This window comes from Metarhizium album, assembly GCF_000804445.1.
Source record: "Metarhizium album ARSEF 1941 chromosome Unknown scaffold_4, whole genome shotgun sequence".
NCBI classification, from domain to species: Eukaryota; Fungi; Ascomycota; class Sordariomycetes; order Hypocreales; family Clavicipitaceae; genus Metarhizium; species Metarhizium album.
The window spans coordinates 1,004,640-1,021,715 of NW_024467578.1; the positions used below are offsets into that span (position 1 = coordinate 1,004,640).

Here is a 17,076-nt window from a genome sequence, read left to right on the forward strand (position 1 = left end):
AGTACTGCTGCTTGTTTCTCGTCGCGACGGCGAGCCTGGATGTCGTGCCCTTCCCACGGGCCGGAGATGAGGGGGGTCCACGCTAGCGACGAGGCCTTGTTCGCAATCGTGGTCTGCGTCACGATCTACGTGCGCCTCGCTTGAAGAGGAGACGGGCGACGCACCATTCACCACCGGGGCCCGACATCTCCAGCAGAGCAGATGCCACGACCACGAGCACTGCCTTGGCTCGGCTCTCCCTGACTCTTCAGGACGGCACCGACTCTCCACGTTGTCCGCCCACTGACTGCTTCTGGGCAGCAGAGACGGGATGCCGGCTCCAGCCTGGATACTCCGCGTGAATCCGGCGACGTGCCGCCGTCACGGACGGACAAGGCCGAGGGGATCTTCTCCGCCGCCAGAAATACGCGACGAAGTTGTCCGGCGAGTAAAAGTACCACCAGACCAGCTCCAGGGGTCGCTGACAGCCACGTCCTCCGTGTTTCACGCGGCCGCTGCTCTCGCCCCGTGACTGACGGGCAGGTGGGAGTAGTTCATCTCCCTTGGACGCCGTGCGTGGCCGTCCTCAGACTCGGCGACTGGCTTCGCGAAACAAGACGAAGGGCTGGTGTCAAAAGGGGGGACCCGATGGCATCGCTCGGCCAGCGGACGAGGAGCAGCCACGTGCAGAAAGCAGATACATGGAGGTTCTGCGCCTCGTGATGGGATAGATACGTCCATGCAGCCGTCCAAGAGTCTCGCCACGCTCTGCCCTGCCCTCCTCCGCTCATGAAAGCGTCGATTCACAATGACTCGGTGAGGACCGCGGCCGAATACGACCCATGAAGCCAGGTTCCAGCGTGCTCAGTCAGGCGTGAAATGAATCCGAAACCGCGCGCTCTGCCCTACCCAACACCAACACGCTTCTGCCTTCCAAATCTTTTCTTTTTTTTGTTCCCCCAGCACACACGCGTACACATCTCCGTCTGCCCATCCTTGCAGTTCAAACACGGCCCAGAGAGATGCCGCGTCGCACGAATTCGCACCATCGGCCTCACCTGCCGGTCCTGGTGCACATGCACGTCACGTCACGCTCGGCAATCTCACGGAACCCTTCCTTGCCTCGATGATCCCGCAGCTGACGCTCGCATATGTACAGCCTGCTCCGTATGCATGTATGTAGTACGTACCCCATTGCGCAGCTGCGAGGAGGATAAAGGAAAGAAAAGAAACGAGGAAAAGGCGGAAAACAACCCCCAACACCCCGATCCTAGGTCGTAGTACCGACTCCATGCTCCATGGTGCATACGCATGCATGCGTGCTCGCTGCTACCTTGCGCCCGGAAACAGAAAACAGCGGGTCAAACATGGGCAAACTGCAACATCAAGAGGCCGTGCCGGCTGCATGTCTCGACGGCCTTTCTTTTCCGCGAAGCAAAGGGGTCGACCGTCTTACGTATCTTGCTTCGGGGGCTGAGGTAGGCCCACGATTCGGGGTGGAACTCTGTGTTTTAATTTTATTTTATTTTTCCCTGCAACTGCTTTGTTGTGTGAGTGTCGGGGACGCACGAAAGTGTCGTTTTTAGGAAAAAGGAAGTGTGTCTGAGCAAAGACGACCAACTGACTGTAGTTTTGTTGTCAAGGGATAGGCGGATGAGATGGCCTGGTCAGAGGGCGTGGGTTCATTCGAGACTTCTAATATAATAATTGAAATAGTAATAATAATAAACAAAAAAACAAAAAGACGTCGAGTAAAATATTATATTGCGTACGCGGCCTGGGACCGGGGGCCACTTGTAAATACAGCTCTAAACCTTTGTACATGCGGAGAAGGGACGAAAAGAAAAGGAGAAGGAAGAAAAAAAAAGAAAAATAGAAAAAATACAAACGCCACGCACGACGTGCCCCCTTGTCTAAAACGTTGCTTTTAGGAAATCCGTAATGGACCGGTACACGTCGGGGGCGTTGGAGTTGTAGTTGAGCCCGTGGCCGGCCTTGGGGACAACAGTCGCCTGGAAGGCGGAGGCGTGTTTGAAACTGCCCCTCGAGTACTCGATCAGGTTTGCAGCGGAGTCGTCGATGGCCTTTGTGTCCATGCAGTTGCCGCCGCAGAAGGGGATGTCACGATCTACCCGCGCAAGGGAGAGAGGAAGGAAGAGAGGTCAGCTCGCTGGCATGCGTGGCGGGTACAGTCTGGGCCGGGGACGAGGGGCCACAAGGAGCGGCAGACGCGTATACATGGGCGTGCATGTGTGTGCACATCATTCTCACTTACCACCGGTGATGACCATGACGGGACCGCGAAAATCGCTCGACTTGGGGACGGAGCCGACGGTCAGCAACTCTCCCACGGCGGCGGGCTGGCCGGTCTCGGTGGCGAGCCGGAGGAGCTCGGTGTCGAAGTCGTCGGGCCCAAAGAAGTTGATGTGGATGCCGATGCTGTCCTTGGGGGCAATGTAGCCGGCGGCGTACTGCGAGGAGAGGCGGCGGTTGTCGGCGACGGGGGCGAAGTTGCCGCCGAGGGCGAAGTAGGCCATGAACTGGGGCACCTGGCTGAAGCCGGTGAGGACGATGGCGTCGGTGGTGTTGGGATACATGGCGGCGAGGCTGTACGTCATGGCCGAGCCGAACGAGTGTCCCAGATGGACAGTCTTGCGGAAGGCGTGCGCAACGCCGCAGAGGTGGCCGCCGCGCGCAGCGTCGGTCAGGGCCTTGAGGGCCGAGATCTCGAGCGGGAGCTGGATCTCGTCGACGGGGTGGCCGTGCGACGAGCGGCCGATGCCGAGGCGGTCCCACGAAAGCGTCGAGTAGCCGGCGTCGAGGGCGCGGTTGACGTAGCTGTACTTGTAGTTGGCAAAGGAGAGGTCCCAGTAGCTGCGGTCGAAGCCGACGCCGTGGGTGAGGATCTGGAGAGCGTGGCCGGGGCCGCCGTCGGGTTCGCAATACGTGGCCGCGAGCTGGTAGTCTCCCGACACCGTCTTGTACTGTTTGTTGGTAGTGCCTGGTTAGTTGTTGTTGTCTGATGCTCTAGAGTTTAAAGTCCAAAGTATAGCGTCTACAGAGTTTGGGCCCTGGGCTCTGCACAGGGGCCAGGCGCGCAGGCGGCACTCACTCCCTTCACGACGTTGGCGGTGCCGTTGATGCCGGGCCGGGCCATGTTCAACAGCAGGTTCGTCACCTCGATTTCGGTGGACGGAGGCACCAGGTCCAAGATGGCGTTGCGCGAGCTGATTGACACGGGCACCGTCAAGTTCCGGCACTGGCGCGCCGAGGCCACGGCGGCCGATGCCAACATCATCATGAGTCCCGGCTTCAACATCGTGGGTTGTTTGGGTATGGTGTTCTGGGGCAGTTTGTCCCAGCGGCCGGTTTTGAAGTCTCAGTACGGAGTAACAGTTGACTCAGAAGAAAAACAAGAATATAAATATGCCAATGATGGAAAACCCGGGTTGGCCGTGCTGGGTAATTGTAATGGTATAATGAGTAATTACTAATGAATGAATGAGAGCGCGTCCCGACTTCTTGGGGAGGGTGGCCGACAAACTCGACGACGACGACGACGACCTCTGGAAGGGGGGGTGTGAGTCAAGCTGCAGACTATGATCTTGACTCTCGACTCTTGACTATTGATACAGCCAAGCAAGGCAGTCCGGCCGCCTTGACTTGGATCCGACATGGCTGTGGTCGCCACGGAATCTTCTGCGGCCGGCCGCGAGGGGCGTGTTCCAACTCGCAAGCCTTTGTCTTTGTCGACGCCGAGTTAGTGGTTACCATTATCGTGTACTTCCAAGTTTGGTCCGTACGCACATACACCAAGTGGGCACGAGAACGCACGCCAAAGCATCCCGGACAGCAGAAGCTGCTGGCCGGACATGCAGAAGCTTGCTGTCGTGTCTACGACAAGCGAGTCGTGACTCCACAACAGCCCGGATTGTTCGGAGGAGTCGAGGACTCCAGAGTCAAGGACTAAGGAGCTCATGGCGGTAACCCGTGTGACTCGTCCGGAGCAGGTGGTTTGACAATGATGAGCACAGCACAGGACGTGGGGGCTGCATAGTAAACAATTCAATTCAAGTGACAGGGTTCAGCTTCAGGTTCGGTCTCCTATGCATGGTCAGTCAATTGTAATTTGCCTTGCGGGACGCCCGGATATTACGCACGCTGCGGCGCTAGTGCTCTTGTCTCACCCACGAGTCCACGACCACGGAACAGTTGTTTCCACGGAGACTCGGTACTTGAGAAATAGTTGATGGTCGGTCGGTTGGTTGGCTGTGTTGTATTGTCGAGATTCTTATCCTAGAAGCGCAGCCGCGTCTCGATCCGGCGCTTGGTGTCATCGCGCATACCAGCCAGCAGCTCATTGTGTGCTGCTGGTAGGTTGACGCCATTGAAGACAGCATGGTTCCGAGGTAAACACCTCGTAGCGCATTGTTCGGACTCCGACTCCGACTCCGACTCGGGAGAGACTCTTGTCGCCGGCAATGGTCCTCGTCATATTCGGGAACCGGCACTTACGTGATGCACCCCTCAAGTAATCAACAAGTGCCCATCGCACATGAATGCGTGCCATAGACCATCACAACTGTCAAGGGCCATTGAAGCCGTCGTCGTATCTGCCAGCTTGAATCCATATTCTTCTCCTTCTTCCCTCTCCTCCGTACGAGGAGACCATCCATGTACGACTTGGTTCCTCCGCTGAGACAAACACGAGAAAGAGAAGGGGCATTGCAGCGCGAGCCACATGAAGCCTTCTGTGCCCCTGCGCCTAGCGTCCACATGCACTGCTGTCTGTAGTTGAACACGTCGACTTTGGCCAGCATCGCCAGTGAAGGGAACCCACAACCCAGACGTCGTCTGATGACTACCCTGCATTGGACTCGGCCAGAATATTAGACGGAAGCGGATATGCCCTAGGAACTTCAGGGGGTGTTCGCGTCTCATGTCTGCACACGCAGCAAATAGTTGCCCCTTCTAGTCGTGTCTTAGCCTCTGGCGCTCCGTCGCAACTAGTGCTTGCTCCCTACATCCAAGCAGGAGGCTGAGCCCGAACTCGAAGGCAGGCTCCGTAATAGAAACGGCCCTCACGCGAGCTTAGCAGCCACCAAAGCCCGGTTCGTCACCCTCACACACCCAACGGCCATAACCATGGTCTGTGGGCTCGTCCCGACTAGTAGGCCAGGCGGTGCCCGGAAAGTGTCTCCAGAAGGGTTTGTGGGCACCAGAACAGAATGTGACCATCTGTAGACCATGAAGCCGACCGAGAACGGGTCATCCGAGTAATCACTATCAGCGTCAGCCTCTAGTTGTAGGGAGTAGACCGATCCGTTCGCCCGCCCCTGCCAACATTCCGCACAGAGCGGTTGGTTCATGCTGGACTGAATGGCAGCATCAGTAAGCCTGCCTGACGTCAACCGGAGTTGGAATTGCTGGCCATGGAATACCCAGAAGCTCGTTCATCCGTAAAAAACCGCAAGCGCATGAGCATGTACGCGCGATAAGTGGACGGGCGGGAAGCACAAACGGAAGCGTGATGGGTTGCCTGCGGCGCTTGCCATCGGAATGGTCGCCAATTATGTATGATGGTGATCTCGGGTGCCGTAATTGATCATTTCCTCGGAGTAACGCAGTTGAATTTCGGCTGGACGGAGTATACAAAGCTCACAGGCGACTCTTGGTGGGAAATGCACGCTCTTGTCACAGTCAAGTCGCAGCAGTGAAGGGGGCAGTTTGTTCCCCGCACGCCTCGATGGCCTCAGTCATCTAGGGTAGGTCCCACGGATACTGTATATGACACATGTCGAAGCTCGTAGGTCGTGAACCCGTCAAGGATCTCTGACACCGTACGGGATTACCTGCGAATAGAGTCAGTACTGCTCCAAGGCTCTACTGAGCCCCCCCTCGCACAGCTCCAGGCACAGGTGAGTCGTCTTCCCAGAGCAAGCGTGAATTGACCTGAACTTGTGAAATTCTTGCATGCCGTCTCTTCCTCGGGCTCATCGAGGATCCCGTGGAAATTAAAGTCCATCTGTCCTGGAAGAATTACGGATGGGCTGGGATTCAAAAAGTCCACGGGTACGATCGTGTATAGCGATTCAGGCTGAGTTCCCGACGTGTAATGTAAGCCAGATCAAGGCTTGTGCTGGTAGAGACTGAGGCAAGTCAATGCAGGCAAAATCTGACCAGGAATGTCACAGTAAGTAGTAGATGGTACGTCTCCGCCAGCCGGACAAGATACTGACCCCCTCGAGGTCCAGCAAGGAGTGAAAGTCCCATTCGTGAGTGCGGAGGAACTCTTCACCCCGTATTGCTGCGCCGTCATAGTCCTTCGTTGCAGCTACCCAGCTTGGACTATAGGCTCCTTTCGATACATGCAAGCTGGCTGCCCAGAGCGGCTATTTACATTCCCAAAACCTTTGTGAATCCTTTCAATGTTGTAATATCCGCTGCCGGATTTTGAACACCCGCATAGGTGGCACCCCGCGAGTCTGCGCCGCAAAATGCATAATTTCCCATATACAGAGTCGTCCTTAAAGTTAGTGACGTGTTCAACAGTGCCACTCCCTCCTCGTTGCCATTGTGCCTTTCCGGCGTGCTTTCTCGCCACGGACCACGTCGTGAACCGGAGAGTACGCGCATTGTGCACTACGATAGCCACTATTTGCTCTGGTCGTCGGCAAAATCACCCCAGCCAGGCCGGCACTTGAAGCTTCGGGCAGCCAGGTTGACGGGGTCTTTGTGGTTGAACTGGAAATGCCTTGAATCTTGGCTGTGGTCGACTGCTTCTTCCCCTCCCTCTGCCTTGTATGAACTCTTTTTATTCGCCTCCACTTCCTCTTTATTTCCGTCATTGTCTTCATTGTCTTCATTTTCTCCCTTTTCTTCACTGTTTGCTCTCCCGGCTCCGCGACCGAGTTCAGTGCCACGTCCGCGACCGAGTTCAGTGCCACGGCGTTGGAGTGTCGCGACACCAACGTGACGAGTTCGCCGGCAAAGTCGCCAAACAAAGTAGCGTTTCTTCCTACATCTGCAAGGAGCCCTCTTTTCGAGCCCTTCTGTAAACTTCCCGGTACGCGCTTCACTCATTCGGGCAGCACTTCAACAGGTACATTCTCCCACAAGGGCTCGTCCGAGGGCTCGCAGCACTTTGGCACAATTCATCATATCCCACTTTGGCATGACAGACATTACGGCCACAATTTTCTATTTATGTAGCTGCCTTCTGCCATGGGTCTGTGGCCAGCCCTTGAGCCACCACCGTCCGTGTTTCACATCTCGTTCTCCGAAGCCGCCTGCATATACAGTCGAGATGGGCTGGGATGACCTTCTCGGGTCCAGCCCCAGAAATTAGAATACTCCGACAGCGCACATCCCAAAAGCCCCTCCAAAGCATGAAAGCCGTGACTTGTGAAAAGTGCCGTGTTGGGACCGTCGGCGAGAAGAAAGCTAGACCTCTTGGTGCTGCCGATCGGGGTCTGAAGAGAGTCGTTCCTCAGCAATCACAACCGATCCATCGCCAAGTCTGAACATACTCTGCGGTGCAACGACGGGACCTAGCTGCTTCTCTGTGGGCGACTCGGCTGCTTCCTTGACGCGTTTCCACTGCTCTTCAATCAGCCCCTTCCTGTAGTAACCAGTCTTGAAGACGATTTCGGGATATTCGTTCACTACGAATTCTCCACACTGGAGGACTTCAATGCCCTCGACTTTGCAGCCGATAGATAGCAGACGGTGTGTCTCGTCTGGGAGCTTGGATATAAAGTCCTGCAGCTTGGCATCTAAGTGGATGCCGCCCTGGACAGTGTCGACCATGAACATCTGTGTTTTGTGAGTGTGAGATGGAGGATGGATTTCGTGGTCACACTTGTTCTTGCACGTACTGTCTACCTCGTAAAGCCTTCACCCTTTGTGGGATGCAGAAATGACGTGTGCGCTTGTCAAGGTCGTACGCGGCCCTAAAAGTGAGCCGGTTGACGCATCCGGGTTTGAGGAGAAAATAAATGGCGGTTTTGCGTCGTTATAGTTATATATATGAGGAAATTGGTGCGTGACGTAATCGTCTCTATGTCTTTTTATCTTCATGAACAAGCGTGCCCCGATGTTGAGCGTCTACACAAAGCGGTGACACTCGTCAGGCCTTGTATCGGGATTTTTCTTTGCGGCCTACAAAGAGTCTCCAGTTCATGCCCGCTCATGTCGTCTCAAGAGCATCTTTGTCCATCCATTCTCTTAGGTCCCAGTCAGTAAGGGGATGATTGGGATAATGCCTTGAAAAGGACTCAGCCTGCTGCTAGCTAATGGGCAGAGTTCTCTACGTGTTGGCCGAGGCTCTGGGTCAACAGTCACACAAACCTGGTCACAAGGGTCGATTCTTGGTTAATAGAGCTCATTTCCCTCTGCTGAGGGCTCGTAACACAATGTCCACTCACCCCGTCTTCACACCCTAATGTGTCTTTAGCACCATGCCGGCGACTCTACATCGCGACATTGACCGACCGACACGCAATCGTCATTGTTCCATCGTCACTTCCGCGCCCCTCATCCACGTGGCCAAGTGTTGCAACGAGCGGACCTTGACAATGTCATTTTCCGCAAGCACTCTACTCACAGTCTCACTTTCGGGGGGCCAGTCTCCCAGGGTTGGGACGTGGGAAAACTCGTCCCCAACGTCAAGCAACACGGGCTTCCAGCCCGCACGCGCAGCCCCAACAACATCCTTGGCGTACTCGTCTCCGACGTGGACTTTCTGCCAGCGCCCCAACTCGGCCGGGCTCGGGGCTCTCCCAGCCCGGCCGGCAATGACACGGCTTAGCATTGTTTCGGCCGCGCGGAAGATCCGCGCGTCTGGCTTCTCGACGCCAACGTCATACGACATGCAGTGGAAGTCGATGTCGTACTCCTTCTCCGGCGGCGCCCCTGGCGTGCCGTAACGCAACGGGCTGACGCTCAGCCCAAAGGAAGAAAGAATGCCCGGGACCCTATCGTCAGAGTTGGAAACGACTCCAATGACGAGCTGTTCAAATCCCCGTCGCGCCTTTTCTTGGCGAAAGGCCCGTATAGTGGGAATGAGATTGGGCACGGCGTCATACCCTTGGCTGGATGCGAACCGACGCATGAGCTCTGGCACCAAAGTCGGCGGTAGAGGTTGGCCGTCGGGGATGAGAGGTTTGAATGTCGCCTGGATCACCTGATATTACCAGATGCGAGTGTAAGATGCCATGGTCATTGACTCGTTGTGATTGAGGGCACAAAGCGGACTGGCAGCAAGTTGCGAGACTGCCCCCGAGTCACTCACATTTGTCCACCACCGAGTGGCCCCAAGTCCTGTATCCTTGCCGTAGTTGGGATTCCTCCTTCTTTCTTGATGAATGGCTGCCAGCAGGTGCGGCTGGAGCTCGTCTTGCGTGAGGCTGGTGATGCCGCATTGGCTTGCAACTTGGACATATTGCCGAGCCACCGAGGACTTGGGGGTGAATAGGGTGCCAAACGCATCAAAGCACAAAAGAAGATTGCGCTTGTTCATTGTCGACATCCTGGAATGGTGGCATAACCGAGACGCTGCCGATGTCGCGCCAACCAAGAGTCGGACCCGGCCCAAGACTCATGCGTTGGACCGGTTGATGCTGAAGTTTGATCAAGTGGACGATATTGCATGTGTGGCCCGGCAAGCCACACTGTGCACACTGCACACTGTACAGCAGTCGCCAGCTCAACAAAAGTGCACCGGTCCACCACCTGTTGATCTGGGCAACGACCAGATTATGTACCACGATTTTTATCCTAGTCATGCTAGAGACGAGCAGTGTTTGTCTATTTCTACAGCAAATCGTCATGCATTAAGTAGACGGCTCAGGCCTTGGCGTTCTCGTCGTCCTTGATGTACGGAGTACATCAGCGCCTATCTCAAGGACACGTTCCTCAATCTATTCCGGGCCGTGGCAAGGGTCGGCCGGACAGCCAAACGTCCGACCGTACCGCCCTTCCGTGTTCCGCACACGCACTCGGCATTCCACGCTGACCGTGCAATTGTTATTCCCCGAACCCCAGATCCACCTCTGATTATTCTCCGCCAGCCTCGGATCGTCTCCAGCAAATCTTGGGTACGCTATCCGGTGTCAGCGGGGCCCATGACTCACGACGGATGCGACCCGATAGTAGCCCCATCAAGACCAAATGCACAGGCTATTAACTTACAAGCCTGACGTGTCGAGAAACTCTTGTCTCAGTCGGCGTCTTGCATGAGTTGTTGGATGTACGTATTCTCCCAATGGACTAAAATTGGTCAGGTCGCCACTGGCGCTTCTCCATAACCCCCAATCAGTTGGCCCGGTACTTGTCAACGAGCATGGCGGCAGAACCAAGTCCGACACGACGACGAGGCGTCGCCCATGATGCCTCGGAAGAAACGCCTCTTCTGCAAGGCGATCGCTGCTCAATCCTAACCTCATCGACCTCATCTTCCGGCCAATTGGAAAATGACTCGGCAACACCTCGCTCCGATCCAGCCAGTCTGGGGAAGCCGCTGCCCAAGGTCCAAATTGCCTTGCTGTGTTACGCGCGGATGATGGAGCCTATTGCATTCTTCTCCATCTTTCCCTTTATCGCGCAAATGGTGAAGCGCAATGGCAATCTTACCGACTCCGATGTTGGATTCTACAGCGGCCTCATCGAATCCATCTTTTCGGCAACCCAGACCGTCGTTCTCATATTCTGGGGCCGACTTGCAGACAAAGTAGGCCGCAAACCCATGTTGATCTGCAGCCTCTGTGGCCTGACCATTGGACCGATACTGTTCGGAGTCGCTACAACCATTGGAGAGATGATTCTGTTCAGGAGTCTCGCTGGCGTGTTTTCGGGGTCGAGCTTGATTCTCCGGACCATGGTTGGCGACCACAGCACGTCCGAGACCCAGGCCGTTGCGTTTAGCTGGTTCGCATTTGCAGGCAATATGGGCATCTTTCTTGGTCCAATTATTGGCGGTGCTCTGGCAGATCCTGCGAACCAATACCCGAGTCTATTCGCCGGCATCGCCTTTTTTGAAAACTACCCATATGCCCTTCCAGGTCTCGTTGTTGGCGCTATTAGCGTTACCGCCGCTCTGACTTCGATGCTCTTCCTCGAGGAGACTTTGAACAGAAACGAGACCACTTTCCCGGTTTTGAATGGCAACTCGGGAGGAGACGATGCCTCCAATATGACGATTTGCCAACTTGTCAAAGCGCCAGGGGTCAGTACCGTGCTCTGGATTTATGGCCACGTCATGTTTCTTGCCTTTGCCTTTACCGCAATTCTCCCGATCGAGCTTTTCACTCCCATTGGCATTGGAGGTCTGGGATTCTCAGCCATGCAGATCTCGATATACTTGGCTGCGCAGGGTGCTAGTCAGGCAATCTGGCTATTATTTGCCTTCCCATTTCTGCAGCACCGCCTAGGTACCAAGGGTGTTCTGCAAACGTGTGCTATTGCGTACCCGTTGTTCTTCGCAGGGTACATTGTCATGAATCTCCTGCTTCGGGACGGTGGTCAGGCTGCTATGGTTTGGTTTTGGATACTCGGCTCCGTGGTCGCGTTCGTCGGTCCCGGCGTATCCATGGCCTTCACTGGAGTGCAACTAGCACTGAATGACGTTTCTCCAGCGTCTCAACAACTCGGGACACTCAATGGCATCGCTTTGACGTGTACTAGTGCCGTTCGTTCCGTCGTGCCTGGCGTCGCTACTGCGGTCTATGCTGTCGGAGTTCGTCATCAGATTATATGGGGCCAGCTTGCTTGGGTCATTCTCATTCCTATATCGACGGCGTTGACAATTTGTTTGAGGTGGTTACGCAATGATGCGTCATGAGGAGAAAGCCGTCTCTCGTATAAAAAGAAAATGCCATTAGTCTCTCGCAGCAGGGGCCCCTGACGTGGCATCAGCATATACTTTGGCGTCCTGAAACGGACGTCGCATTCCAAACCTTTATATATTTATCTACCTGATTTCAGTCCAAGAAAAAGAAAAAGAACAAAAAAAAAACAAATATCCTGGGCATAAGTAGGATCCTGGAGACTTTTATTTCTTCTGCTCGTCTCTCCAACTATCGAGTTGCCATGTGAAACGAAAGCGAAAACAAACTGGTATTATATAACCCGCCGAGAGGACTTGGATTTCGTGCAAATGTTGAACAGTCGTGATTGGATCTAAACGTTCTCATCTCCTGGCTTGTCGCTGGAACTTTGGTGATGGCCAGATCGTGGCCTTCGCCATTCGAACGTTGTCGTGGGCTTCGTCTTGATGGCTTGTCTGAGCTTTTCCTCGCTTCGTTGCATCCAAGCACCGGCAGATGCAGCACTAACGGGATAAAGAGGCATGTTCTCGGGGTTGAAGAAGAAGCCATAGGGGTTCTGCATATCGTAAGAGGCGATGATGTCCAACTCGGCGGCGATCTGGTCGCAAAAGCCATCCAGCGGCAAGTCGTTGACGTCTTGCCCAAAAGGGTTCTCAATTTCTCTGCCGATGAAAAGTAGTCCGAGAATAATGTAGGCGGCAGCCAAGGTTGCGGGGATGGTAACCCATTCCACGTAATTGACCAGTTGGAACGGGAGGAGCACCACGTAAAGCCAGGTAATCTGACTGATGGCAATAGAATATGCAATAGGCAGAGGAGTATTGAGCACTCGTTCGCATCCCGTCATGACGTCGTTGAGGACGACGAGGTTGTTGTAGGCCAATGTCTGCTGCATGGATACCTGGAGCTGGTCATGCCTGGCCATTTGGTCGATTGTGACAGCAATGTGATTGAGAATTTCAAGCGGAAGGTTGCCAAGCGGGCGGGTGGCCTTTTTCAGCGTCTTTCGTGGGTTGCTGGCGGCAAACGAGATGCCAAGATATTCCCCTACACCCTTGAAAAAGTTCTTTTTAGGGACAGCAACAGACGATGCATCCTTGTTTGTTGCCTCTTTGGCAAATGTGTCCAAATGCCCTACGAGATTCTGCAAATCAGGGTATGCGGCGTAGGGCTCGAAGCGGAGGGAGTGCTTGAGTGCAACAGCAAAGGCAACAAGCAGGTTCATAGAGCTGAGCTTCTTGAGAAGAGATTCTCGGGGGTCGGTGTCTGGCCGATCCAAGCCGTGGATCCAAAAGACACGTCCTAGGACCTGGGACGCCGTAACCAGGGAGGCCCAGTATTTACGGCCTTCGGCATAACGTTCATAGGCGGTTGAGTTTCTGAAAGAGAGGCCGAGACCTACGACGAAACCAGTTATGGTCAATAAAACAGACTGCACACCAAGGTTATGGACCCTGAGGCTGATGACGGTAATGGCGGTTGACCATCCGGCAATGAACAACAGGGGCAGGATCATCTTGGGAAGGATACTGCCGTGCATCTGGAGAAATATAGGCCATTTTGAGTGTTTCGAGATATCTCGTGGGCCGGTGAAGTAGTCGTCAATGTCGAGGGACGAATGGCGTGGTAACGTGAATGGCATACTGGGAACGACGGGCGAAGTTGGAGAGCGAACGTTTTCCAGCTGTGCTTGCCCGGTTGCGTGCTTCGTCTGCGTGTCCAATGTACGAACGTTTGGCTTGGACGGCTCAAACGTGGTTGCCACCTCTGCTGCACCGCCGTCGGCCATGTTGTCTGAAAAGCACGCCAGATGGAGAATGTGACGGACAGTCAGAACGAAGGGAAGGGACGGGGGAAATGACAAAGTGAGATAACGATGACGCGGAATAATTAGAGAGAAAGGATTGGAAAAGAGGAACCGCGGGGCCGGGCCTTGGGAATTAGGAAAAGACGACGAGGAGCGAAAGGCAAAGAGCCAAGCAAGCAAGCCAAAGGAACAGTGATGGAAAAGGACTGAAGTTGGGATTGGAGGTGAAGGCGACACAAGGACTGGAAAAGGAAGGAGTGGTGGTGACGGGCTGACAGGGCTCGCCTGGACCTGACACACTTATTCCTTCACTCTCAGCCTCAAACTCAAACTCACACTCACCGTGAGCTCGCGCCCATACCTGGGAGTCTGCAGCAGCAGCAGCAGCAAACAACCCATTGAAGGCTGCGCGGCGCACGGCAGTGCCCTCGGTCAAAAAAGACTCCATCATTGGTGCCAGGGGCCCGGCAGTCTGCAACCTATCAATTGGTTCATGACCCCGGTCGGCGCCGCGAGATGATACTCGGACAAAGCAGCCCGCATGCAGGCGGTACGTATTGTTTCCATCTCAAGCCCCGTTTCCATGTTGCCCCTGACCAGACGCCAAGTGTCAACGCCAAGTGCCAACGCCTAATCGTCTGTCTGGCCGACTTGCCGCAACTTAGCTCACGGCTAGGCCCGTCAAGCAAAAGTCAAAACCGCGCCAGAACACGTTTGGCGCGACTCGCGGCCACAGTAATGAAGCACGGCATTGATCGTCATGACCCTATCACCCTGAGCCCCTCGACATTTCCAGTCTCCACTGAATGTCCGCACTACTCGTGACATGGGAGGTTGTGCCCCAACCAACATGGCCACCTCACCATCGAACAGGGTCACTGGCAAAGATCAACAGTGTACTTCATGCGTCCTGCCTGCTTGAGACATCATGATCAACGAATTTATAATGCGACGGCAACATGTGGCTTGTGCCGATGCATGACGAGCAGCGGTACTGCGTGTCGTCGCGCGCGTCGTCTTTGTCTGGCCTCGGCGGAAACATCGTGGCGTCTCCATGTACATGTACTAACATGAAAAGCCTCGCAAAGACGCGCGCCACAACAGCCCATTCAACGACCGTGATACAATAGCCGCAATCGACGCCCCTGACGTCGGCTGGCCGCCGCAGGGCATCTCTATCGCCATGGACATGAAAACGGCTCAGTTTCCACCTAGCTGGATAATGAAAGGAAGAACAAGGGTGGATTTCCACTCTTCCACACCCATAGCAAACTGGTGGACATGTTTCAATCTTTCCACAAGTTTAAGCCGTCGTTCCAACAGCCAGACTCCGAAATACAACAGGCACCCTGAGGACCCTGGCAAAGCCCCTCGTAGCACCATCTCCAGACGCATAGGTCTCGCGACGCACTATAACCGCTGCGACAGTCGACGGGTTCGCCTGGTCCTTGTTGTCCATTGCCGCCATTTTTACACCGCACGAGGTCAGGCGTTCGGATACGCCAGGTTCGCCATGAAGAGCGTTGCAAGCACGACAAATTTCATCTTGGGGGTGAGCTCAGAAGCTGTGATCCAGTAGAAATTTTTTTTAAAAAAAAAACCAAATCAATAATCTGCAGTCACGCTCACTGCTTGTGTGGTCAGCTGTGCAGCTAGGCAGAAACGAAATGTGCCCCGGGAAGACGGCCTTGAAGGGCGAGGGGCCGTGAAGAAGGCATCCATCCATCATGTTCTCGGAAACCGAGAGACAGACTAGACCTTTATATATGCCAACTGCGTCGAGAATGAAGGGGAGTGCTAGCATCGGGTGTGAATCAGGACTCTTTGGACCGTTCGGAGTACAGGGTAGCCACGCAATCGCTTAGGGAGTTGTACTATTCAGGCTATAAAGCATCGTCGTTGAGGCTATGAGACCTTCGGACCTTCGCCAAGCCTGAACGGCCACGGTCGCATACGGAGTAACTACTTGGTAGGATATAAGCTGGCCCTGTTGGAACAAGCGAGTAGTCGCGTGTGGATAGTGCCCGTCTTGTTCTCGAGCCGGACTTGCTTGTAGGCCACGTGATGTTGTCACACCAAAGAAACGGGTGTGGCCACGCCACACACTATTTTGTGTGGTGTGCGACAGATGTCTGGCAATTGAATACCGCAACGACTCACGAGCGTCTGGCCACGTTATTTTTTTGTGTGACGACTGATTGGGACGAGCCAGCTTTCGTGGCTCGCGAGGCCCGCCACAAGCCGCCATGGACAGAATCATGACCATCCATCGACAGAGGTGCGGTTCCAGGCGGCCCAATTTGAAACACAGTCCCAGGGGACACAGGAACGAGTGAAATGCCGCAATCTCTGGAGTGCTTTTCCATCAGGAACTCGTAACTTTGGTCTTTGCCGTGTCGAAGGGGGGTTTGTTGCTAAGTAAGTACGTAAGTACGTAGCTGGAACTTAGCACACGTTAATTGCGCGCACATCGTCAAACCCATAGGTCCGGCACTCGTCTGCTTCGACCGCCCCACCGGCCCCGCCGTCTTGCGCTCGTCAAAGCCTCAACACCCGTCGGACTCAATCACCATCAATCACACTTGCGGTTCCGGCTTCCACGCAGGCCGGCCTGAGCCGCCTCCATCCAATTAATCTCATCATCAAAAACAATGGATCGCTCGCAACCCTCGTCGTCCAATCTGATGGGTTCGTATTCGCCGCCTCCATTCTCCCCCCCGCCGGCCCATGCTAACGCGCCAACAGACAACCACAACCGCCTCGTCGCCGACATCCTCACGCGCTACCGCACCCTCATGATGCTCGCTACCGTCCAGGCAGAGGGCGAGCGGAACAACGCCACGCCCGAGACCATGGCCGTGAGCGGCATTTCCATCAGGATGGAATTCGACTGTCTGGTACGCCGTCCTGCGGCCTGCGGCCCGACATGCCATTCTTCCCCGCAGCCCAGGTGTCCCAGGTGTCCCGCTGACGTGTGTAGAACTCGTCCATCAAGGACCTCCTTTCGCTGTCGCGCAAGATAAAGGAGCTGTGGGTCTTCGGACCGCTTGGCCAAGATGACCCCGAGCGTAAGGCAAAGGACGCTCAGATGGAGGAGCACGTCGCCATGGTCTCTGCCCTGCTCAATAGCCTTGATGGCCGGCGCATGAAGGAGTTGGCCGAGCGGTGTGGTGGATCATGGGAGGTGTTGGCGAAGGACGCAGCAGGTACGACGGCCAAGTGAGTTTGTGGTGGAAATACCCTTTGAAGCTAGGAAACACTACCCTTTTTTTCCTCAACATCTTCAGGCAGGTCAGTCGCGAGCGCAGAGCAATGTGGCGTGACTTCGTGCTCCTCAAACACCACGGCCACGTCGTGTGTGGAATCTACTTGGCCAAAATTTTACCCCTTCAACTTCTTGGGTTGTCTTATTCTGCTCCCAACGGCATGTCTTCCGCGACACGTCCTGTACATGATGCGACACAT

The 17,076-nt window shown here is 54.9% G+C and overlaps 5 protein-coding genes across 5 annotated transcripts; 2 read left to right on the top strand and 3 right to left on the bottom strand.

Annotated features, from left to right (window-relative positions):
* Nucleotides 1-1,892: 1,892 nt before the first annotated feature.
* Nucleotides 1,893-3,298, bottom strand: MAM_02584 (uncharacterized protein; the record flags this gene model as incomplete). Its single annotated transcript, XM_040821383.1, has 3 exons — nucleotides 1,893-2,107; nucleotides 2,255-2,963; nucleotides 3,092-3,298. 3 exons carry the CDS (start codon nucleotides 3,296-3,298, stop codon nucleotides 1,893-1,895), a joined length of 1,131 nt encoding a protein of 376 aa, XP_040680797.1.
* A 4,124-nt stretch (nucleotides 3,299-7,422) lies between these two features.
* MAM_02585 (haloacid dehalogenase) lies at nucleotides 7,423-9,508 on the bottom strand (the record flags this gene model as incomplete). The annotated part of the gene is made up of 3 exons (XM_040821384.1): nucleotides 7,423-7,794; nucleotides 8,585-9,163; nucleotides 9,272-9,508. 3 exons carry the CDS (start codon nucleotides 9,506-9,508, stop codon nucleotides 7,423-7,425), a joined length of 1,188 nt encoding a protein of 395 aa, XP_040680798.1.
* An 813-nt stretch (nucleotides 9,509-10,321) lies between these two features.
* MAM_02586 (Major facilitator superfamily domain, general substrate transporter) lies at nucleotides 10,322-11,818 on the top strand (the record flags this gene model as incomplete). The annotated part of the gene is made up of 1 exon (XM_040821385.1): nucleotides 10,322-11,818. One exon carries the CDS (start codon nucleotides 10,322-10,324, stop codon nucleotides 11,816-11,818), a length of 1,497 nt encoding a protein of 498 aa, XP_040680799.1.
* Nucleotides 11,819-12,156: 338 nt separating this feature from the next.
* MAM_02587 (Bestrophin/UPF0187) lies at nucleotides 12,157-13,593 on the bottom strand (the record flags this gene model as incomplete). Its single annotated transcript, XM_040821386.1, has 1 exon — nucleotides 12,157-13,593. One exon carries the CDS (start codon nucleotides 13,591-13,593, stop codon nucleotides 12,157-12,159), a length of 1,437 nt encoding a protein of 478 aa, XP_040680800.1.
* A 2,669-nt stretch (nucleotides 13,594-16,262) lies between these two features.
* Nucleotides 16,263-16,834, top strand: MAM_02588 (uncharacterized protein; the record flags this gene model as incomplete). Its single annotated transcript, XM_040821387.1, has 3 exons — nucleotides 16,263-16,299; nucleotides 16,357-16,508; nucleotides 16,592-16,834. 3 exons carry the CDS (start codon nucleotides 16,263-16,265, stop codon nucleotides 16,832-16,834), a joined length of 432 nt encoding a protein of 143 aa, XP_040680801.1.
* Between the last annotated feature and the right edge of the window lie 242 nt (nucleotides 16,835-17,076).